Source organism: Bufo bufo, chromosome 5, assembly GCF_905171765.1.
Source record: "Bufo bufo chromosome 5, aBufBuf1.1, whole genome shotgun sequence".
In the NCBI taxonomy this organism is placed as follows: domain Eukaryota; kingdom Metazoa; phylum Chordata; class Amphibia; order Anura; family Bufonidae; genus Bufo; species Bufo bufo.
This window is the reverse complement of record NC_053393.1, coordinates 186,083,541-186,109,429: the sequence shown is the minus strand read 5'-3', so window position 1 is coordinate 186,109,429 and position 25,889 is coordinate 186,083,541. Positions and strand designations below refer to the sequence as shown.

Genomic DNA, 25,889 nt, shown 5'->3' with positions numbered 1-25,889 from the left:
CCGTAAATGCAGCCGGCAAAGTAAAGGAGGGTGCATCGCGCATGTGCGACTGCCCTCCATTCATTTCTATAGATCGCCGAAAATAGCCAAGCGCTGGCTCAGCTATTTCCTTTGGCCCCATAGGAGTGAATGGAAACGGTGGCCGCACAAGCGCAGTGCGCTCCCATTAATTTCTATGGGGATTCCGTGCTCGGCTATTTTCGGCAGGCCAATAGGAATGCTTGGTGGTGGCCAGAACCTTCATTTTCGGCTGCGTTTTACGAGATAGGTGGGATCGGCACCAATGTATCCTAGCGAGATGTCCCCATTGTCTAAGATGGGAATACCCATTTAGATCTGATGGCTCTTACCGCTCATTGTTATTCAGTGACCTTTCCCAACCTTTCCATATACAGGCATTGCTTCAGAATTTGGGGTGCGTGGATTTCCAACTATAAAGCTGTGAGTATTGCTTTGATTGGTCATTTCTCATCTCTCTTCATAATATCACCAATAACATTTGTGTCCTGCAAACCTCCAGCATTGAAGACTACAGGAAATATGGTATAAGAATATCTGGAGGTAGTGCATAAGGGTCCATTCACACGTCCGCAAAATGGGTCCACATCCGTTCCGCAATTGAACATGTCCTATTCTTGTCCGGACAAGAAAAGGCATTTTCTATGAGAGTGCCGGCTATGTGCGGTCCGCAAAAAGTGGAACGCACATTGCCGTTGTCCGTGTTTTGCGGATCCGCAAAACACATATGGAAGTGTGAATGGACCCTCATACTGTGTCCACGCTGGATACAAAGGGTGGCAACTGGAGAATTCTGCCTGCCCCTTCTATAACCTGGCATTTCCATGGAGTTCTAGATTTCCTACAGTCTACGTTTTCTTACCATGGATATGGATGACGTATGCCGTTTCCTTTATGTTCGGCTCATATGGTAAAATCCACAGCTGCCATTCTCGGCTATGGCTGGACTTTTCGCCAAGTGATTTTCACTCTTTTATTCTTCTTGTCTTTTTTTCATAACCACAAATATTTTGTGAACATGAAAAAAAAAAAAGTGACCTGTCAAAAGAGAGCGATGAGGTTTCAGCTGCTTCGTATTCTTGAGCGCCACATAGGTTGTAAAGGCTAAGATTAAATAACTTTTACCGTGTAAGCAGATTATATATTATGGGGGACAATTATTATGACCGAAGTTTTCCATGCAGGTCTCAAGTCCCTCTGCGCTGCCAGAGGAAGCGCCAAAGTCAAGTAGAGTTGCAAGCCTCTTTATACATTTGACGTTTCCTCCAGCAGACCGTGCAGCAGACTTAGGGCTCATTCACGTGACCGTATTTATGTTTCCGCGTCCGTTCTGCAATTTTGGGAAATGGACGCAGACCCGATCATTTCAATAGGGCCGCAAAAGATGCAGACAGTACACCGTGTGCTGTCCACATCCGTACTTCCGTTCCGCGGCCCCGCAAAAAAGATACAGCATGTCTATCATTTGATGGGAGTGGCAAGTACATGGATTTCTGCAAGACCCATTCAGGTGAATGGAACCGATTTTCAGTCACAAAATTTCTGTAACACAATCCAACGTGTGTGAAGGCGTCCTTAAGGAGTTTAACTCCTGATTTAGGCCCCTTGCAGACGAGCGTGTCCGGATGCGTTGCGTCTGCGTTGAGGGAAAATCGTGCGAGTAGGTACGCAATTGCAATTAGTTTTGACTGCGATTGCGTTCCGATGTTCAGTTTTTATCGCGCGGGTGCAATGCGTTTTGCACGCGCGTGGTAAAAAACGGACTGTGGTACCCAGACCCAAACCCGGATTTCTTCACTGAAGTTTGGATTTGGGATCGGTGTTCTGTATATTTTATTATTTTCCCTTATAACATGGCTATAAGAGAAAATATTAGCATTCTTAATACAGAATGCTAAGTAAAATGTGGATTGAGGGGTTAAAAATAAATAAATAACTCACCTCATCCTGTTGTTCGGATGCCTGCGATTTTCACGCAGACCCATTCATTTCTATGGGGCCTGCGTTGCGTGAAAAACGCAGAATATAGAACATGCTGCAATTTTTCACGCAACGCACAAGTGATGCGTAAAAATTACCGCTCATCTGAATAGCCCTATTGAAGTGAATGGGTCCGGATTCAGTGCGGGTGCAATGCGTTCACCTCACACATTGCACCCGCGCGGAATTCTCGCCCGTGTAAAAGGGGCCTTAGGGTTGGGACTTTTTTTTAAAGTTGTGTTTCTAGAGCAAAGTGTTAGGTTTAAAGAGAAGCCTAATGTAACAATATCCCCCTCATGATATATTCTCCCCAATAATTTTTATTTTAACATTTTTTTTATTTTTATGTACAGGTTAAAGGGTGATATGGCCTACAACTATCGCGGTCTTAGAACTAAGGAGGATATCATTGAATTTGCAAATCGAGTTGCTGGGTAAGTCGGTGATGTTACTGTCGGTATATGGAACACTTTTATGTGGTGTGTTATTTTAGTGCTCTTCTCTGAGAAGATTTTTCTTTTTCTTTTACACCATACATGAATTTTTAAACACCACTTACTGAACATCTAAATGCAGTAAAAGCATTATGATTTCCATTATGGTGCTCAGTGTGGATCAGAATACCTAGCGGCACTTTAGGCTGTAGCGATGGCCACCTCGGCAGTGTACCGTGTATTATTATTCTTCTGGAAAAACGTTGTGCGGCTTCTCTTTCCCATGATCTGACTTGACAGTCTGGACTCAAATGCTCTCCGCTATCTCATTGTGCTGTCATTCATACAGATTCATTTCTTCTATACACTACGTTTTGATTCCTCATATAGCTGTCGGTGAATGAAACAAGAATGTTTTAAATCAGGAGACTGACAACCATACATAATAGTCCTACTCCCAGCAGAGTATATATTATTCTTATACGCAGAGTAAGGAAATCCCTGGACTCCAGCCTCATTTCTTTAGTTTGCATTTTGCATTGAATTTACAGGGGTTGTCCATGATTAGAAAAAAAAACAAACAAAAAAAAAAAAACACATCTCTGCCCTTCCAAAAACAGTGCCACACCTGCCTATTGGTGGGGGAGGTTTATCAAACTCTAGTGTAGTGGGAAACTGGACTAGTTGCCCATAGCAACCAATCAGATTCCACCTTTCATTTTCCAAAGGAGCTGTGGGAAATGAAAGGTGGAATCTGATTGGTTGCCATGGGCAACTAAGTCAGCTTTCCTTTACAGCAGGTTTGATAAATCTAGCCTTAGATCCCTACTGATTCTCATCCTATGGATGTAAAGCAGAATGGTTTTATTCACTGACAGCAAACTCACATTGCGCATGGGAAATTGAAGCCAAAAGTATATTCGAAAATGGCAGAACTAGATTAGTCTAACTTTATAGGGGTACATCACGAAAGAATCTCAACTCATTCTTTTTGTACACCAGTACAGTTTTTGGCGCCTTTTCGCCGCAAGAATTTGCACTTTTTCACAAAGTGGGCGGGAGGGGAGAAGCAACAGTTGCGACATCACAGCCCAACTCGTTTAAAGGGGTTCTCTGGGCTTTTAATATTGATGACCTATCCTCAGGATAGGTCATCAATATCAGATCGGCTGGGGGTCCGACACCCGGCACCCCGACAATCAGCTGTATGAAGAGAAGGCGTGGGCAGTTTGTCCTTCCCGCTCGCTGCTGCTTTGACATAGACATACAGCAGCAGAACGGAAGAGAGAAGGGATATGGCACGTGTACGCTGCGCGCCCCTTCCCTGCATACAGCTGATCGTCGGGGGTGCCGGGTGTCGGACCCCGGCCAATCTGATACTGATGACCTATCCTGAGGGTAGGTCATCAATATTAAAAGCCTGGAGAACCCCTTTAACAACATGAAAGCCGCGTGCAATCCGCATTTTATGGAACGTCCGGCCCATAATCCAACAGTCCTATCCTATTTTTTGGGGGACAAGGAGATTTTTATAGTTTGGACTTTTCGGACGTTGCAATATGTGATATGTTTATTTATTTATTTATTGTTTATATATTTTATATGTGAAACTGTGAAAAGGGGTGATTTACACTTAATATTTTGTGTTTTGTTTTTTTATTTAATAACTAGTTTCCCCCTTAGGGGCTAGAACCTGGGATCTTTTAATCCCTTGTCCTATACACCCTGATAGAGCTCTATTAGGGTGAATAGGGCTTCACACTCTCCCTGCTGCCCTGTGCATAGTACACACAGCAGCAGGGAGCGGACTATGGTAACCAGGGCTTCAGTAGCGTCCTGGCTGCCATGGTAACCGATTGGAGCCCCGCGATTACACTGCTGGGGCTACGATCACAACTGCCACTGCACCACCAATAAAGAGGAGGGGACCCTGTGGCCACTGCCACCAATGATTTTAATACTTGGGGGGGGGGGGGGGCGCTCTGCGCCACCAAGTACTCTAATACTGGGGGGCACCAATGATAATTAACGTCTAATACAGATACAGGAGGCGGGTGCGGCGGCAGAATCACATAGCCGGCACCCGACCTCTATGGCAGGGCGCTGCGATCCGCGGCAGTTAACCCCTTAGGTGCGGCACCCAGTGCCTTGTCATAGAGGTCGGGTGCCAGCTATGTGATTCTGCCGCCGCCCTGCCTCTTGTATCTGTATTAGACGTTAATTTTCATTGGTGGCGCAGTGCGCCCGTCCCTCTCTCTTCATTGCAGCGGCGGCACAGGGGGATGGAGAGAGTGACTCCTTCTCCCCTGTGCTGCTGAGGGAACATGGCGCGCGCTGACAGCAGCGTGCTTCATGTTCTCTCATACTGGGCTGCACAGTAGCGCAGCCTAGTATCGATAAAAGGCAAATCCCGGTACCGAACCGATACCTGGACAAAAGTATCGATATTTCGATACCCACAACAACCCTAATACATAATCCGTTTGTTGTAAGTTTGTATTATAGAGGCAAAATGGTGTTTTATGTGTCTTTATTTTATATCATCCATGTATCTGTTTAAAGGCCATTGATACGACCGCTCCCAAGCCAACAGATGTTCGAGCACGTACAGAAGCGTCATAAAGTGCTGTTTGTGTATGTCGGTGTTGAATCAACCCTGAAGGTACGGCAATGCATTTCCGGGCATGTAAGAAAATTTGTTGTACTTGGGCAGTCCACTGAAAAAAAAATAAAAAATTATAAAAGCAAAAAAAAAAAAATAATATTATTTGCAACTGTACAAGTTACAGTAGTCATCTAAGCAATTAATAAAACATAAATGTCCATTTATCTCCATGTTAGTATTCACAGTCTCCGAAAAGGCAATAAAATGTCCCTTTTCTTGCATTTTAATATGTGTCTCCGGATTTAGCACAATGGATCATCACACTAAAGTTGCTTTGTTAAAGGGAACCTGTCACCGGGATTTTGTGTATAGAGCTGAGGACATGGGTTGCTAAATGGCCGCTAGTACATCTGCAATATCCAGTCCCCATAGCTCTGTGTGCTTTATTGTGAAAAAAATAAATGATTTGATATATATGCAAATTAACCTGAGATGAGTCCTGTCCCTGACTCATCTCACATACAGGACTCATCTCAGGGACAGGACTCATCTCAGGTTAATTTGCATATGTATCAAATCAGTTTTTTTACACAATAAAAGCACACAGAGCTATGGGGACTGGATATTGCAAATGTGCTAGTGGCCATCTTGCAACCCATGTCCTCAGCTCTATACACAAAATCCAGGTGACAGGTTCCCTTTAAAGGGGTTGTCCGGGTTAAGAGCTGAACCCGGACATACCTCCACTTTCACCCCGGCAGCCCCCCTGACTTGAGCATCGGAGCAGTTCATGCTCCGATGCTCTCCTTTGCCCTGCGCTAAATCGCGCAGCGCAAAGGCATTTTCAGGAGTTCCTGTGACGAACCGGGCTCTCCATGGGGCTGCCAGGAAGCCCGGTGACGTCACCGGCACTAATGGGCAGGCTTTAGCGCTGCCCTAGCCAGTAAAACGGAGCGGTGACAACACCGAACACACTGCCGGGCGGAAAAGAGCCTGTGCCCTGCGCGATCTAGCACAGGGCAAGGGAGCGCATCGGAGTATTTTTTGTTTTTTTATTTTATGTTAAGGCATTTAGTGGCAGATTTTAAGATAACTCATCAACCCCTTTAAATTTTCATATTAGGAATTTGGATGGAATCATTTGAAAATATTTCTTTCCACAGGAAAAGTTCATTGAAGTTGCATCTGAACTTATTGTGTATACATACTTCTTTTCTGCTTCAGAAGATGTCTTACCCGAGGTAACAATCTGAAAGGACTATTAACTAGTAATTCAAGAATGACAAAGCGGCAGTAAAATGTTTTAACCTATTTGGATTTATAAAATGGACATCGGCATTCATATGACCGTAAAGGGATTCTGTCACCAGCAAATTTACTGTTAGACAAGGTATATTGTCTTGTAGGGCTAGCTCAGCTGAATGTAATGATACCTTTCACTTAGTGATCTGCTGCTTCATTCTGGAGAAAAGGTGCTTTTAATCCATATACAAATGAGCAGTTAAGTGCACTGAGGGCGGGCCCAAGTCGCTCTGTGCACCCTTGCTCTTCCTGCTTCCTCAGAGGACGCTCTTCCTGCTTCCTCAGAGGACAGACTTCCTTTAAATAGGCTAACGTTGCATTAACAGGATGATGGTGGAGAGAAATCATCTCTTCTTCCTCATGCTATATAGTTAATACATGGGTATGCAACATAGGTTTACCTTTTCGGTAAATAAAAAAATAAATAAAAAAACTGTCAACTCCAAAATCGTTTCAAAGTAAGCATGCCACCATGTAGGGTAAGTTCTCCAAAACATAACCATTTCTTGTGAAAATCTTGTCCCAGGAGCCTAAAAAAAAGCACTGTGCACAGGGGTGCTCCACCAATAACACTGCCTATTTCCTCCGGCTGTCCTCTTGTTTGACTGACAGTACCTGAGATTTCCACACGCAGCCACGTCATGTGGTTCCCTATTTTGATGACCTACCCTCAGGAAAACAGTGAAGAGAATGCAGCGTTCGCAGGGGCACTGTGCTCTATTCAAGCAGCTGATCGGCGGGGGTGGCAGGAGTCGGACACCCATGCCCCCCCCTTCCCGATCTGATACTGATGACCTGTCCTGAGGATAGCTCATCAATATAGGAAACCAGCCAACCCCTTTAATGAGGTTTGTTTTTGTACTTGTATTATCGCACAATTCTAGCCGAGTGGTCAGCAGCAGCCTCTGGCACGCCAGCTGTTGTGAAACCACAACTCCCAGCATGCTCTGTTCACTTCTGTAAGAGTTCTGACCACAGCCAAGCAAGTGAACTTGCTAGGGGTTGTAATTTTACAACAGCTGAGAGAATAAAAGATGCTGACCCCTGCCTTTAGCATAGCTTTCATGGTTTGCATCAATATTTTATTCATATATTTTTAAAGGGGCTTTGATGGGAATAATAATGATTTTAGCAAGTGCCGGCAACCTGTCCCCTGAAACAAAAGATCCATACTTACCTGCTCTACAGCGCTTCGGCCCTCCGTGCCGTCCTCAGCTGTGATGTGGACACAAGCAGCACGTCACTGCCGGAGCAAAATACTGGAAGATGGAGGCAGTACAGGGGACCGGAGCGGCATGGAGCAGGGGGCATGCCGTGGGCACTGGCCAAAAAAATCATTAATACCGAAAAACAAACCTTTAAGCTTCTGACTTTCAATTTTTTTATGACCTAGTAGCAGTACAATGCAAGTGCTGGGGTTCTGCAAGCTAATGATGCTCTCTATCTGGCTTATGTTGCCTCCCATATTTTATCCCTTTTTTTTCTTTTCTTTTAGTATGTCACACTGAATGAAGTTCCTGCTGTTTTGGTGTTTAAAGACTCAACTTATTTTGTTTATGACGGTGAGATTTTTTTGTATTCTATCGGTTGTTGTTAACACATAATCTTACATTGTTACCACCGAATATTACATTCTATGAAGACTTGATGGGCAATATAAAATATAAAAGGAAGGGGGTTATATTTTACTTATTCAGAATAGAAATAGAAACTTGTAGTGTTAAAAGAAAAAGTTATGAAATGTTTAGTATTTTTCAATAGTGCTTAAAGGGGTTTTCCATTACATACATATAGATGGGCCTATCTTTAGGATAGGTCATCAATATCAGATCAGTGGGTACCCCACACCCCCACTGATCAGCTGTCTTGGGCAGCCACTAGCATTGGAAACTATACAGTGGAGCTTTCTGTCTGCTATATGCTAAAATGCTCAAACAATGAAAATATTAACGTATGTATTCCATTCGGTAAACTCCGTAACAAAAAAAAAGTACAGTAAAATTGGCCAATTCGCATTTTTTTCATTGATTCACCTCCCCAAATTTTTTTTTTTTAAAAGTGATCTAAATCATACACACCCCAAAATGATATCGCCAAAAACTGCAGATTTTTTTAAGTGTTAAAGCACTAGAAAAACTTTACAGGGGTACTTTCACACTAGCGTTTTTCTTTTCCGGCACTGAGCTCCGTCCTAGGGGCTCAATACCGGAAAATAACTGATCAGTTTTATCCTAATGCATTCTGAATAGAGAGAAATCCGTTCAGGATGCATCAGGATGTCTTCAGTTCAGCCTTTTTGCCTTTTCAAGACGGAGATAATACCACAGCATGCTGCAGTTTTATCTCCGTATCAGTTCCCGGAATGCCAGATCAATTTACATTGAAATGTATTAGTGCTGGATTTGCATATGTGTCAAATCGGTTTTTTTTACACAATAAAAGCATACAGAGCTATGGGGACTGGGTATTGCGGATGTGCTAGCGGCCATCTAGCAACCCATGTCCTCAGCTCTATACACAAAATCCCGGTGACAGGTTCCCTTTAAGTCCATCAAAGGGCATTTTGTAAAGGGCTTGTCTTTGAGCACTTTTTATGCTTTACTTATGGGCAGAGGTGTTCCCAGCTTCTCAAAATTTTGAATACCCCAGCCATAAAAGATGCAACTTTCAGCAACGCGGTTCTGCTGAGCTGGTTTGCCTAATGCTTAGAGAAGTTAGTTATCTGCAACCTGCAGCCAAACATGGAAGTGGACACATGAAGTGAGAACAAGAAAAATGGAGCAGCATATGTAAATGTATTTCATGGCATTAAAGGGTTTGTCTAGCATTGACGTTTTAAAAATTTTCACCCTCACCCTGCTGGAACTGCTCTCCATTGCTCAGTTCCGGCTCCGTGGGTCCCAACCTGTGTTCACAGCACTTCTGCTCCCGGCATGTAAACTTCCTGCACAGGCTGGGTCACATGTGCCATTGCAGCCAGTGACTGGCCTCAGTGGTAACTGCATATGCCAAACAACAAAGTATTTCTGTCAGGTCAAGTGTACATTACGAAGAACATTGAAAATTGCGAACCAGAGAATAAGGAAAAGAATGAGGAGAAAGTGGACTAAGACAACAAAAAAGGAAGGGGGGGGGGGGCTATAACATTTCAGAATTGGTACACCTATGTGTGGCCAGGTTTGGGGCTATGTTCAACCAAGGACAGAATTACCATGTCTTCAACAAGGTCCGTGGGGACCACATTGGCATGACTGTCCACTGACATGACTTTCCTGATCTTCAGATGTAAGTGACTGGTCCATCTCTGCAATTAGCTCTTTAACTGCTGGGGCATCATGGACTTCCATTGTTTGAGGACAACTGTAAATGAAGTGATTTGGAGGAGGGGTAAAATGTCACTCTTACATCAGTCACCTGGAAATAGCTGCCAAAAATGGCCTGGCAAGAAGGCGGTAAGGCCCATGATGCCTACCAAGTACCAGCAAAGATTAGAAACTGTCAGGTACATTCAGTATAAAATCTCTAGGCATCTGTACCATCTTCTCTCAAGTTTGGCGTGTCATTAGCAATTTGTGTGTTTTAGGTAAAAATGTTCAGATTGGATGATATGGAGGTCTGCCTCCCAGTATCCCATTAACACATGCATTTTATGTGTCGACAGGCCATGTAAATGAGATTAGATTTGGATGGATTCAAGCTCAATAGTTTGGGCCATGAGGAACCCGCTGGGCATCACTGATTTTAGTTCATCATTGAGGGTCTGAAATGATGCGATTCAAACTAGGACAGCTAAGAGCAGTTATATGTCTTTAAGAACCACCTCCGGACCGCCTAACGCAGGATCGCGTTCCGGAGGTGGCAGCCCTGCGCACAGTCACGCATATACGCGTCATCTCGCGAGACGCGAGACTTCCTGTGAACGCGCGCACACAGGCGCGCGCGCTCACAGGAACGGAAGGTAAGAGAGTTGATCTCCAGCCTGCCAGCGGCGATCGTTCGCTGGCAGGCTGGAGATGTGTTTTTTTTAACCCCTAACAGGTATATTAGACGCTGTTTTGATAACAGCGTCTAATATACCTGCTACCTGGTCCTCTGGTGGTCCCCTTTGTTTGGATCGACCACCAGAGGACACAGGTAGCTCAGTAAAGTAGCACCAAGCACCACTACACTACACTACACCCCCCCCCCCCCATCACTTATTAACCCCTTATTAGCCCCTGATCACCCCATATAGACTCCCTGATCACCCCCCTGTCATTGATTACCCCCCTGTCATTGATCAACCCCCTGTAAAGCTCCATTCAGACGTCCGCATGATTTTTACGGATCCACTGATAGATGGATCGGATCCGCAAAACGCATCCGGACGTCTGAATGAAGCCTTACAGGGGCATGATCAATGACTGTGGTGATCACCCCATATAGACTCCCTGATCACCCCCCTGTCATTGATTACCCCCCTGTCATTGATTACCCCCCTGTAAAGCTCCATTCAGACGTCCGCATGATTTTTACGGATGCACTGATAGATGGATCGGATCCGCAAAACGCATCCGGACGTCTGAATGAAGCCTTACAGGGGCGTGATCAATGACTGTGGTGATCACCCCATATAGACTCCCTGATCACCCCCCTGTCATTGATTACCCCCCTGTAAAGCTCCATTCAGACGTCCGCATGATTTTTACGGATGCACTGATAGATGGATCGGATCCGCAAAACGCATCCGGACGTCTGAATGAAGCCTTACAGGGGCGTGATCAATGACTGTGGTGATCACCCCATATAGACTCCCTGATCACCCCCCTGTCATTGATTACACCCCTGTCATAGATTACCCCCCTGTAAAGCTCCATTCAGACGTCCGCATGATTTTTACGGATGCACTGATAGATGGATCGGATCCGCAAAACGCATCCGGACGTCTGAATGAAGCCTTACAGGGGCATGATCAATGACTGTGGTGATCACCCCATATAGACTCCCTGATCACCCCCCTGTCATTGATTACCCCCCTGTCATTGATTACCCCCCTGTAAAGCTCCATTCAGATGTCCGCATGATTTTTACGGATGCACTGATAGATGGATCGGATCCGCAAAACGCATCCGGACGTCTGAATGAAGCCTTACACGGGCGTGATCAATGACTGTGGTTATCACCCCATATAGACTCCCTGATCACCCCCCTGTCATTGATCACCCCCCCTGTCATTGATCACCCCCCCTGTCATTGATCACCCCTCTGTAAGGCTCCATTCAGATATTTTTTTGGCCCAAGTTAGCGGAATTTTTTTTTTTTTTTCTTACAAAGTCTCATATTCCACTAACTTGTGTCAAAAAATAAAATCTCACATGAACTCCCCATACCCCTCACGGAATCCAAATGCGTAAAATTTTTTAGACATTTATATTCCAGACTTCTTCTCACGCTTTAGGGCCCCTAGAATGCCAGGGCAGTATAAATACCCCACATGTGACCCCATTTCGGAAAGAAGACACCCCCAGGTATTCCGTGAGGGGCATATTGAGTCCATCAAAGATTGAAATTTTTGTCCCAAGTTAGCGGAACGGGAGACTTTGTGAGAAAAAAATAAAAAATATCAATTTCCGCTAACTTGTGCCAAAAAAAAAAAATTTCTATGAACTCGCCATGCCCCTCATTGAATACCTTGGGGTGTCTTCTTTCCAAAATGGGGTCACATGTGGGGTATTTATACTGCCCTGGCATTCTAGGGGCCCCAAAGCATGAGAAGAAGTCTGGTATCCAAATGTCTAAAAATGCCCTCCTAAAAGGAATTTGGGCACCTTTGCGCATCTAGGCTGCAAAAAAGTGTCACACATCTGGTATCGCCGTACTCAGGAGAAGTTGGGGAATGTGTTTTGGGGTGTCATTTTACATATACCCATGCTGGGTGAGAGAAATATCTTGGTCAAATGCCAACTTTGTATAAAAAAATGGGAAAAGTTGTCTTTTGCCAAGATATTTCTCTCACCCAGCATGGGTATATGTAAAATGACACCCCAAAACACATTCCCCAACGTCTCCTGAATACGGCGATACCACATGTGTGACACTTTTTTGCAGCCTAGGTGGGCAAAGGGGCCCATATTCCAAAGAGCACCTTTAGGATTTCACAGGTCATTTACCTACTTACCACACATTAGGGCCCCTGGAAAATGCCAGGGCAGTATAACTACCCCACAAGTGACCCCATTTTGGAAAGAAGACACCCCAAGGTATTCCGTGAGGGGCATGGCGAGTTCCTAGAATTTTTTATTTTTTGTCACAAGTTAGTGGAAAATGATGATTTTTTTTTTTATCATTTTTTTTCATACAAAGTCTCATATTCCACTAACTTGTGACAAAAAATAAAAAGTTCCATGAACTCACTATGCCCATCAGCGAATACCTTGGGGTCTCTTCTTTCCAAAATGGGGTCACTTGTGGGGTAGTTATACTGCCCTGGCATTCTAGGGGCCCAAATGTGTGGTAAGGAGTTTGAAATCAAATTCTGTAAAAAATGACCTGTGAAATCCGAAAGGTGCTCTTTTGTATATGGGCCCCTTTGCCCACCTAGGCTGCAAAAAAGTGTCACACATCTGGTATCTCCGTAATCGGGAGAAGTTGGGGAATGTGTTTTGGGGTGTCATTTTACATATACCCATGCTGGGTGAGAGAAATATCTTGGCAAAAGACAACTTTTCCCATTTATTTATACAAAGTTGGCATTTGACCAAGATATTTATCTCACCCAGCATGGGTATATGTAAAAAGACACCCCAAAACACATTCCTCAACTTCTCCTGAGTACGGAGATACCAGATGTGTGACACTTTTTTGCAGCCTAGGTGGGCAAAGGGGCCCACATTCCAAAGAGCACCTTTCGGATTTCACAGGTCATTTACCTACTTACCACACATTTGGGCCCCTAGAATGCCAGGGCAGTATAACTACCCCACAAGTGACCCCATTTTGGAAAGAAGAGACCCCAAGGTATTCGCTGATGGGCATAGTGAGTTCATGGAAGTTTTTATTTTTTGTCAGAAGTTTGTGGAATATGAGACTTTGTATGAAAAAAAAAAAAAAAAAAAAATCATCATTTTCCACTAACTTGTGACAAAAAATAAAAAATTCTAGGAACTCGCCATGCCCCTCACGGAATACCTTGGGGTGTCTTCTTTCCAAAATGGGGTCACTTGTGGGGTAGTTATACTGCCCTGGTATTCTAGGGGCCCAAATGTGTGGTAAGGAGTTTGAAATCAAATTCAGGAAAAAATGAGGAGTGAAATCCGAAAGGTGCTCTTTGGAATATGGGCCCCTTTGCCCACCTAGGCTGCAAAAAAGCGTCACACATCTGGTATCCCCGTACTCAGGAGAAGTTGAGGAATGTGTTTTGGGGTGTCTTTTTACATATACCCATGCTGGGTGAGATAAATATCTTGGTCAAATGACAACTTTGTATAAAAAAATGGGAAAAGTTGTCTTTTGCCAAGATATTTCTCTCACCCAGCATGGGTATATATAAAATGACACCCCAAAACACATTCCCCACCTTCTCCTGAGTACGGAGATACCAGATGTGTGACACTTTTTTGCAGCCTAGGTGGGCAAAGGGGCCCATATTCCAAAGAGCACCTTTCGGATTTCACAGGTCATTTTTTACTGAATTTGATTTCAAACTCCTTACCACACATTTGGGCCCCTAGAATGCCAGGGCAGTATAACTACCCCACAAGTGACCCCATTTTGGAAAGAAGAGACCCCAAGGTATTCGCTGATGGGCATAGTGAGTTCATAGAACTTTTTATTTTTTGTCACAAGTTAGTGGAATATGAGACTTTGTAAGAAAAAAAAAAAAAAATCATCATTTTCCGCTAACTTGTGACAAAAAATAAAAAGTTCTATGAACTCACTATGCCCATCAGCGAATACCTTAGGGTGTGTACTTTCAGAAATGGGGTCATTTGTGGGGTGTTTGTACTGTCTGGGCATTGTAGAACCTCAGGAAACATGACAGGTGCTCAGAAAGTCAGAGCGGCTTCAAAAAGCGGAAATTCACATTTTTGTACCATAGTTTGTAAACGCTATAACTTTTACCCAAACCATTTTTTTTTTACCCAAACATTTTTTTTTTATCAAAGACATGTAGAACTATAAATTTAAAGCAAAATTTCTATATGGATCTCGTTTTTTTTGCAAAATTTTACAACTGAAAGTGAAAAATGTCATTTTTTTGCAAAAAAATCTTTAAATTTCGATTAATAACAAAAAAAGTAAAAATGTCAGCAGCAATGAAATACCACCAAATGAAAGCTCTATTAGTGAGAAGAAAAGGAGGTAAAATTCATTTTGGTGGTAAGTTGCATGACCGAGCAATAAACGGTGAAAGTAGTGTAGGTCAGAAGTGTAAAAAGTGGCCTGGTCTTTCAGGGTATTTAAGCACTGGGGGCTGAGGTGGTTAATAGTGTTGAGCACGAATATTCGAATAGCGAAATTTTTTATTGAATATCGGCGCTAATTCGCGAATATTTCAAATATAGTGCTATATATTCGTTATTTCGAATATTCTTTTTTTTTTTAGTTTTTTTTTTTTATTGTTACCCTAGCTTTTCAAAAGGCGGTACTTTTAAGAGATGATTCCCTGCTCCCTGCCCGCTCAAGTCAGTGCCTGTTGCCGCCTCTATCTAATTCCCGTGCGCATGGAAATTGGAACGCCTCCATGCTAGAATGTGCTGTCGGATTTGAGAATCAAGTTGCAATCGCAATGCGAATAATATAACTTGAATAAATCGCATAACGATTTTTAACTTGTACCTGGTTTACAATGGTTGGCTTTCTTGAATTAGCGAAGATGGAGAATATTTCGTTTTGACTAATAAATATATTCGTCATCCTCGCTAATTGAAAGTAATTTAGTAAACCAGGTCTAAGTTGAAATCCCAATTCAAGTTATATTAATCGCATTGCGATTTTAACTTAAAGCTGCTGGGTCTCTAATGGTATGGGTCAGCTTCCTAGAATTAACGAAGTTAACGAATATGGAATCTAGCTGTGCTAATTTGTAATTGCAATGCGATAATATTTGCTATTATTATTAACCGCATTGTGAATCCAACATTTATAATCCACTATTCTTAGATATAGTACTATATTCGTTTTGTGGAGCATTAAACATAGGGAGATAAATCGCCTTACTCGATAATGACGTAGTTGTCATTATCGCGTAATGCGATAATAACTTAAATTGAGGAAGATGTAGAATACTTCGCTATCTTCGTTGATGTCGATTCTACATCAACGAAGATAGCGAAGTATTCTACATCAATGAAGATCGCGAAGTATTCTACACCAACGAAGATAGCGAAGTATTCTACACCAACGAAGATAGCGAAGTATTCTACATCAACGAAGATAGCGAAGTATTCTACACCAACGAAGATAGCAAAGTATTCTACATCAACGAAGATAGCAAAGTATTCTACATTGTAGAATACTTTGCTATCTTGATTCTTTTATTAATATAAAGACATAGAATATAGCGCTATATTTGTGTTAAATCTAGATTTCCAAGATTAAAGAATAGGAAAGTTGCCTTATTATTAAGTTATAAGGCAATTAGAAGTTATAATTTATAACTTCTAATTCTAAGCTTAAAAATCGCAATATGCGAATGATTATATCTCATATTAATCGCGATAAATACAAAAATGTTTTGTATGATTTCGACGAATATAAGACAAATATTAAATCGAATATTCGCGAAATATCGCGAAATCTAATATGGCACCTCCCGCTCAACAATCGTCTTTAAGTCTTGAAGAGTGTGTTTGAGAAGGGACAGAAGTTGAGGGTATATAGGTTGGGATGGAATCTGAAACCTAGATACTTGATAAACTTTGTCATTTAATAGAGAAGGTTTTCATCAGGTGTGCTACCAAAGACGTTGATAAAGTGAAATATAGCACCTGAGTTTGAACTTGGAGTTGCTGTCTTGTCAAAGTGACCAAATTCTCTGATCAGAACTGGAAATGAAATCCTAGGGTTAGAAATATGTAATAGTAGATCATCAGTGTGTAAGCTTATGACTTATTTGTATACCAGAAATATTTGGCAAGTTTGCATACAGTGATTCTGAGGTGTTCCATGACTTCCATGCAATTAGGGGGATAGAGGAAGCAATCATATGTAGTCCTTTTAGTGATTGATTGGGAATAGGGGGGTGACATTATGTTGATACTGATGTGACCAGTATAAAGGCAAGATCTTTACACTTTCTCAGTGCAGAACAAGACCAAACAGCCTGGTCTCTATCCTCTAGTAGAAATACCACTGACCTGTGTCAGTTGTCTTTGGGAGCTTGGGTTTAACTATCATTTTGCAGAAAAATTTGACATCAACATTGAGCAACGAAATTGGCCAAGTAGACACATCACTGTGTCCTTCCCAACCTTTGCTATTATAGTGATCATCACTGCTGGTGTTTGTGGTTTTATAAAACCACACTCTAAACTTGCCTTAGCCAAGATTGTTCCCTCTCTGGAGGATTTATTGCCTGCTTCCACCTTGAGTTCCAAAATGGACTCCTCTTCCGTGATAGTAGAAAGGGATATGAGTCAGTGCTCTTTTGGAGCTGTGTGTCAGGCATATATGCCAAGGGTCCTTTTAGGTTCTATAGGGATTGATAGTAATGCCTAAAGGCCTAGATTTCTTCAGGTCTGTGTCTAGATTTCACCTTAAACGTGTGTTTTTCTTTCTTTATTATTGAGAATAATTTTTAAGGTATTTTGAGTTTTAAATTCCTCACGATTGGTGAAGTTCTCAGCTTCTTTTCAGGCTGAAAACCTGTCCTGGCAAGGCGCCACTGAACAGGTGTATAGAGAATTGTATCAGAGCTTGCTGAGCGTCTTCTGAACTACGTATCTCTGAGCAGTATGTGATCGGCCTCTGAATGAAAATACCTAATGTTTGCAAAACCTCTACTTGCAATCAGGGAATGCAAGCTGCAAATAATTGTCATGCAGGATATATTGGAAAGCTTCAGAACCTTTTAGTTGCATAATGCATGTGTTATTTGTGGATTTTTTTTGTAGATTTTGCTGTGCGGTTCACCATATGCATTGTAAAGGACATTCTCTACAAATCCTTGGCAGAATTGGCAATTTTGAAAATCTGCAGCTTGCCATGAATTTTGCATAATGTTTTTTCCTCTACACATAGACGAGATTTGAAAAGCAGCGGAATGCATTTGAAGTTTTTCTATCTGTGAGCATAAAAACAACATATTACCCTAAAAATCCCAGCTCACCTATTGGCCAACACCCTACTAAGATAAAAAATTGAAAAACAGCAAGAAAAAATGGTGGGGAGGAAGTCAAGTACACAAGCTGAGACAGATAGCAAGATTTATAGTTTAGCTATAACTCTTTATTATTACTAAGTTAGAAACAACATACATACATATTCAAAAACATTCATTTGTATGAAGAAATAACTTAATACTGTATTTGAATAAGTCATACAGTATGTTTCAATCATATACATATGACAAGTAGTTAAGCATAGGGAATGGCAAAAGCTTAAATATAAGATATAAAACTATGGTTAAAAAACTTTGTTGTATAAATAAATATGAAATAGTTCACTTTTCGAGACATGGAAATAAGCCAGCAGTCCCTTTTTTTTTTCCAATTGTAAAATCATTTCATTGACCATGTCTTTAACCACTGAGGAGCCAAATGGTAAATTGTCTGTCTTCGAAAATTTGAACTCAAGTTTAAGTGACTCCCATATGGTTGTTTCCTCCTGTTTGATATTCTGTGGAAGATTAAATTGATGGGTCTTCAAAGTATCTATTATGTCCGCATTGCGGCCATTGATCTGTAGAATGTTGCTATAATGGTTGTTTATAACTTGAACACGCAGAGTTCCCTGGTAACACCAGCAGTATAGTAACCTAAAAAGAAAGATAGCTAGTTAATTATAATTTTTGGGCGAAACACTAAAGAGTAAATTTACTAAGGATGACATTTCTTAAAGGGAATCTGTCATCAGGTTTTAGCATATTAAGCTGTTACCATTGCAATGTTCAATAAACTACCTTCTTTCCAGCAAGGGTCTTCTTTCTTTTTTTCATGTTGTTATTTAGATTAAAAAAGCGATTTTTCGGTTATGCTAATGAACCTTCAAGGTGCCCAGAGGGGTGTTATTCCTCTCCTCTAGAGCCCAGCAAAGCCCCCCTGCAGTGCCCAGCCCGCCTTAATTTCAAGCCCAGCATGCCTCCTCATAAATAAATTTCCTCCCACAGCCGAACTGAACGGCGCCAAGCTGAACGGCGCCGCCCCCTCCGCTACGTCATATAATTTATTCAACATACGAACCTTGCTTCATCCTTTCTTGCGCATGAAATCTTGCGCAGCCGCAGTATCGCCGACTGCCTGCGCCTGTCCGATCCTACGGCTCCTGAGGACAGCAGCCTCAATAGTGTCACTGGGCAGGCGCCGAGCCCAGTGACATAATCAGAGCGTCATGTTGAATAAATTATATGACGTAGCGGAGGGGGCGGCGCCGTTCAGCTCGGCTGTGGGGAGGAAATTTATTTATGAGGAGGCGTGCTGGGCTTGAAATTAAGGCAGGCTGGGCACTGCAGGGGGGCGTTAATGGGCTCTAGAGGAGAAGCTTCATTAGAATAACCGAAAAATGACAACATGAAAAAAAGAAAGAAGACCCTTGCTGGAAAGAAGGTAGTTTATTGAACATTGCAATGGTAACAGCTTAATATGCTAAAACCTGATGACAGATTCCCTTTAAGCCAAGGTGTGCTGGAGTACAATTCAACAAATTGATGCATCTTTACCTTTTTTTTTTATGCGCTAAATCAGGGATGCCCAACCTGTGGCCCTCCAACTGTTGCAAAACTACAACTCCCAATATGCCTAGACAGCCTACAGCTGGACACTCTGCCCAAGGCGGTTCATATATATATGTATATGTGTATGTGTGTGTATATATATATAATATAATTAGTAAGGGATTGCTCTCTCAAGCAGGTCGGCGATGACAGATTCCTTCGCAGACAACAGGATTAAGTCCAAACAATGCTTTATTTTTATGGCACTTCGGCAATTACAGGTGAACCCAGTTATAACCCACTGGGTAAGGTGAGGTTCCATCATCACCAAAACATAATCCCAACAAAATAAACTCCTGCCCGTCTGGGCTCTAGCTAATACAAATTTGTTTCTAGCTCACCTATTTGAGCGCAGGTCACACATGGGGAATCAGGCTTCACTAGCCAGCAAAGCAGTCAGCTTCCTAGTCTTTTTCCAGGCATAACTCTTTCTCAGACTGACAGCCTGGGATGTGCTTTTATTTCCCCCAACGATCCCAGTTGGACTACACCTGGGGATCCCTCAGGCTAAGCGAAAACATGCCCTGGAATGGGGGTGGACTGGGGAGGTCCTACTACCAAACCTACAGTACCTTCCCAGTCCAAATAAAATCCAGCTCTTGAACTTTAACAAAAAATAGCTCCAGCAACTACAGTGGATATAAAAAGTCTAAACACCCCTGTTAAAATGTCAAGTTTCTGTGCTGTAAAAAAAATGAGACAAAGATAAACCATTTCAGAACTTTTTCCACCTTTAATGTGACCTATAAATTGTACAACTCAATTGAAAAACAAACTGAATTCTTTTAGATAGAGGGAAGAAAAAAATATAAAGATAAAATATGGTTGCATAAGTGTGCACACCCTTAAACTAATACTTTGTTGAAGCACCTTTTGATTTTATTACAGCACTCAGTCTTTTTAGGTATGAGTCTATCAGCATGGCACATTTTGACTTGGCAAGATTTGCCCACTCTTCTTTGCAAAAAAACACTCCAAATCTGTCAGATTGCGAGGGCATCTCCTATGCACAGCCCTCCTCAGATCACCACACAGATTTTCAATCGGATTCAGGTCTGGGCCATTCCAAAACTTTAATCTTCTTCTGGTGAAGCCATTCCTTTGTTGATTTGGATGTATGCTTTGGGTCGTTGTCATGCTGAAACATGAAGTTCCTCTTCATGTTCAGCTTTCTAGCAGAAGCCTGAAGGTTTTGTGCCAATATTGACTGGTATTTGGAAATGTTCTTAATTCCCTCTAGCTTAACTAAGGCCCCAGTTCCAGCTGAAGAAAAACAGCTCCAAAGCATGATGCTGCCACCACCATGCTTCACTGTGGTTATGGTGTTCTTTTGGTGATGTGCAGTGTTGTTTTTGCGCCAAACATATCTTTTGGAATTATGGCCAAAAAGTTCAACCTTGGTTTCATCAGACCATAACACCTTTTCCCACATGCTTTGGGAGACTTTAGATGTGCTTTAGTCTTGCCACTCTACCCCATAGACCAGACATATGAAGAATACGGGAGATACTTGCCAGATATTCCTGCAGCTCCTTTAATGTTGCTGTAGGCCTCTTGGTAGCCTCCCAGACCAGTTTTCTTCTCGTCTTTTCATCAATTTTGGAGGGACGTCCAGTTCTTGGTAATGTCACTGTTGTGCCATATTTTCTCCACTTGATGATAACTGTCTTCACTGTGTTCCATGGTATATCTAATGCCTTGGAAATTCTTTTGTACCCTTCTCCTGACTGATACCTTTTAACAATGAGATCCCTCTGATGCTTTGTAAGCTCTCTGTGGACAATGGCTTTTGCTGTGGGATGCGACTAAGAAAATTTCAGGAAAGACCAACTAGAGCAGCTGAACTTTATTTGGGGTTAATCAGAGACACTTTAAATGATGGCAGGTGTATGCTGACTCCTATTTAACATGATTTTGAATGTCATTGTTTAAAGGGAGTCTGTCATCAAAGTTTCACCTTTTTAACCCTTCCCATAGCTTTCTAGCAGCCTTACAGTTAATAAAAACGTTACCTTTATGAGCAATCCTGGACTTATAAAACCGGCAAAAAACATCTTAGTAGCATATGCAAATGAGGGCTCGCAAGTGCCCAGGGGCGGCGTTACCCTTGTAGGTGCCCAGCTAGCTCAGCCTTATCGTCTCTTCCCCCCGCCCATTCTTTCTCTCTGCCCTACCCATCCTTTCCCTCTGACCGCCCATCTACTTACTTCTTGTTTCGCCGAGATCCCGCGCCTGCGCACTCAGTCCGTCGGCCGGCGCACTGCGATGCCCATTCCTTGTACGGCATCACAGTAATTAATGCGCATGCGCCGATGGACCGCCTCCTTTGTGGTGTTTTCGCGCCCTTTAGCCGGCGCATGCGCATTAATTACTGTAATGCCGTACAAGGAATGGACATCGCAGTGCGCATGTGCCGTCCGACGGACTGAGTGCGCAGGCGCGGGATCTCGGCGAAACAAGAAGTAAGTAGATGGACGGTCAGAGGGAAAGGATGGGCGGGCAGAGGGACAGAATGGGCGGGGGGAAGCAACGATAAGGCTGAGCTAGCTGGGCACCTACGAGGGTAACGCCGCCCCTGGGCACTTGCGAGCCCTCATTTGCATATGTTACTAAGATGTTTTTTGCCGGTTTTAGAAGTCCAGAATTGCTCATAAAGGTAACGTTTTTATTTACTGTAAGGCTGCTAGAAAGCTATGGGAAGGGTTAAAAAGGTGAAACTTTGATGACAGACTCCCTTTAATTCTGAACACAGCTACATCCCCAGTTATAAGAGGGTGTGCACACTTATGCAACCACATTATTTATTTATTTTTAGAAACATACACACATGGAATGTGTCGGCAGATAAGAACCATTTGGCCCATCTAGTCTGCCCAATATATCTAATACAAAAACAGAAAGTCAGTCCTGTGTCCCAACACGGACAAATTACTTGCGCTGCTGCAGGTCCCGAAGTAGTGTGGTAGGTCGTTCACACTGATATAGACAAGTTAAAAGGGGTTTTGGAACCGCGCTGCTAGAGACTATGTCTCCCGGTCATCAGTGAATGAAAAAGGGTGTCAGCCCCTCTCCTCAATACCCGCCGGATCCAGTCCTCCCCAGAACTCTTTCACTGCAGGGTTGAAAGGAAATAGGCAGAATAGTGAAGCACCCTTTACACTTTTTCAATAAAGGTTTTATTCTACTCACAAAGGTTCGTAGATAAAAGGCATAAAATCAGTATCAGTCGTCACATTCCTGCCCGACCCGGGTTTCGCTACCTTGCTTCTTCAGGGGCGATAACTGCGCATGCTTGCAGTCAAACCTCTTAAATAGCCCAGCTGATTTAATTACACAGGCCGGTCTAATTTCGGATCATAACATGATTCTAAAAACATCGTTAACAATTCATACATAATAATAAAAATACCATCAGTGATCCTTTGATACCATCACATTTTAAACATAAAGATAAAATATAAAACTGTGAGGGGATTTTTCCCTCTCTTACCAGTTAATACACAAATATATATCTTTCTTTACCCTTTCGGGTTACCGCTATTCCAATATATCTGAATACTATGAATAGCCCCTGGCCCTATCTTATATGAGGGATGGCCTTATGCCTATCCCATGCATGCTTAAAATCCTTCACTGTATTTGCAGCTACCACTTCTGCAGGAAGGCTATTCCATGCATCCACTACTCTCTCAGTAAAGTAATACTTCCTGATATTACTTTTAAACCTTTGCCCCTCTAATTTAAAACTATCTCCTCTATGTAGCAGTATTTTTTTTAAATATTTTCTCCTCTTTTACCTTGTTGATTCCCTTTATGTATTTAGCAGTTTCTATCATATCCCCTCTGTCTCGTCTTTCTTCCAAGCTATACATGTTAAGGTCCTTTAATCTTTCCTGGTAAGTTTTATCCTGCAATCCATGTACTAGTTTAGTAGCTCTTCTCTAAACTCTCTCCAAAGTATCAATATCCTTCTGGAGATATGGGGCCAGATTTATCATTAGCTCAGGTCAGAATAATGGAGTGAAAAAGTCCCAAACGCTAAAACTGCGCACAAATTTGCGACTTTTTTCTGCTCTGCACTATGCTCGCCAGTTTTCTGAAAGTGGGCGTGTTTTCTTATGTAAATAAATCTCTAGACAGATTTACTATTGGGACTATTTAAAAAGTCGCAAAAAAGTCGCAATTTCACTCCAGTGAGGACCATGCTTATCTTATGAGACTTTTTAATAGAACATGCGACTTTTTCATAAAAACATGCGACTTTTTCGTAAAGATGTGCGACTTTTGTAAAGCTGCTTACTGACGGATAAACTGCTACCGTCAAACCACATTTATTACAGTCTTAAAGGGCCGATCATAAATCTGACTTGGCTAAAACTGACTTTAGCCATATGTGAAAGTGGAGTGAGCTGTCAGAGTCATGATAAATCTGGCCCATGGTCTCCAGTACTGAGCACAATACTCCAAATGAGGTCTCACTAGTGCTCTTTAGAGCTGCATGAGCACCTCCCTCTTTCTACTGGTAATGCCTCTCCCTATACACCCAAGCATTCTGCTAGCATTTCCTGCTGCTCTATGACATTGTCTGCCTACCTTTAAGTCTTCTGAAATAATGACCCCTAAATCCTTTTCCTCAGATACTGAGGTTAGGACTGTATCACAGATTTTATATTCTGCTCTTGGGTTTTTACGCCCCAGGTGCATTATCTTGCACTTATCAACATTAAATTTTAGTTGCCAGATTTTGGACCATTCCTCTACTTTTCCTAAATCCTTTTCCATTTGGTGTATCCCTCCAGGAACATCAACCCTGTTACAAATCTTTGTGTCATCAGCAAAAAGACACACCTTACCATCGAGGCCTTCTGCTATTTCGCTGATAAGGAATATTTTTGCTTTCTTCCCTCCACCTTTAAATTTTTAGTTTGTTTTTAAATTAAGTTGTACAGTTTATAGGTCACATTAAAGGTGGAAAAAGTTCTGAAATTATTTATCTTTGTCTCATTTTTTTACATCTTAGAAACCTGACATGTTAACAGGGGTGTGTAGACCTTTTATATCCACTGTATGTTTGCTGAAGCCAGCGCCATCTTCCTGGATTTTACTTACCTTACCCAGTTGAGGAACCTGGGTGAGATATACACCCCTTCCAGGACTTTACCATACACTTTACCACTATATATATATATATATATATATATATATATATATATATATATATATTAGTCACATTATTACGGCCACCAGGTAATATCCAGTGCAACCGCCATGTGCAGCATAGACAGCAGACTCAAAAAGCTCTTGGTAGGTTGTCACAGGTATCTGGAGCCATGTTGACTGCAGTGCATCCCACGGCTGCTGGAGGGTGCGTGGGGGAGGAACTATAGAGAGATCACAATAATCAAAGTAGTCCCAGAGATGATCAGTTGGGTGCAAGTCTGGGGAGAGCCAGAGTAGTTCTTGGAAGTAGGCTTGAGCGAATCGAGCTTCGGGACATAGATCCGAAGTCAATTAGTTGAAAAACTTTGTTTTTAATGCTGTTTCCGTACAGCATTAAAATGTATTTGCTCCGTGTTTTAAATTAGGAATTTGAAGTGGGCTTTGGTACCAAGGTCATCGAAGTCTTGGGTGACTTTGGATGATACGAAGCTTGGCTCCCCAGAGCCAATGCATTCTATATGATTTACAGAAACATCATTAACACCAAAGTTTTTGAACGAATCGACTTCTGTTCTATGATCTGAAGTTCGATTCTCTCAAGCCTACTTGGAGGTCTTGGTCATGCTCTTTCAACCAGTGTCGGACATTTCTTGCCATGTGACACGTCGCATTGTCTTGCTGGAAGATCCCATCCGCCCCATGGAAGACAATCAGCATGTATGGGTGTACGTGATCTGCATTCCTCCAATCAAAACGCTCCCACCACCAGCTTGTGCTCTTTCAGCACTGGTTGCAGGGTGTTTGTTCTCTGATGTTTCTCGCCTGACACGTCAACGTCCATTCGTTCAATGAAGCAGAGAGGGTGACTCATTGGAGAAGGAAACCCTTTAAGTGGAGGTCAAATCCCAATACTGCTCTGAAATTTGAAGCCTTATCTGCCGAGGTGCAGTTGTAGTACCCAAGACCTGGGGTTACTACAATTTGTGCATGGTTATGTTTGTTGTATTGCAAAATATATTTTATTGTCTTATTGTTCCTTCATGAGCTACACGCTGCTGATGTCAAAATTAGGAAGTGGTCAAAATAATGTGACTCAACTGTGTATATAGGGTAATTGTGTAATAAGAGCAACCCAGTAAGGAGTTAACCCTTAGGCTCCCAGCAGCATACGTTTATGGCACTGGGAGGGTCTTTATATATTTAGCACGCTCACGAGCTTCGCGGGTACCATAGCTGGCGTGTCTCTGCTGTTTCAAGCAGCAGAGGCCTGCGACTAATGTCTGCGACCAGCAATAATGCCGATCACAGGCATTTTACCCTTTTAGATGCCGTGGTCAAGCATGACCAAGGCATCTAAATGGTGAAAAACCCAGAAGTGGGCGCGCTTCCTGATTAAGACCGACTCCCCAGTCAAGAGAAGAGACCCAGTGAATTAGACCTGCAGTTCCTATGTTGGCCTGCAGGTGGCAGGCCAACATAG

At 42.5% G+C, this 25,889-nt stretch overlaps 1 protein-coding gene across 1 annotated transcript in view; it reads left to right on the top strand.

Annotated features, from left to right (window-relative positions):
• Positions 1 to 25,889, top strand: part of TMX3 (thioredoxin related transmembrane protein 3) — a 99,634-nt gene that overhangs the window by 34,108 nt on the left and 39,637 nt on the right. Inside the window, exons 5-9 of the mRNA XM_040431880.1 lie at positions 396 to 441; positions 2,352 to 2,432; positions 4,995 to 5,094; positions 6,201 to 6,278; positions 7,835 to 7,901. Coding sequence (XP_040287814.1) covers positions 396 to 441; positions 2,352 to 2,432; positions 4,995 to 5,094; positions 6,201 to 6,278; positions 7,835 to 7,901 — 372 coding nt within the window. The remainder of the gene's footprint in view (positions 1 to 395; positions 442 to 2,351; positions 2,433 to 4,994; positions 5,095 to 6,200; positions 6,279 to 7,834; positions 7,902 to 25,889) is intronic.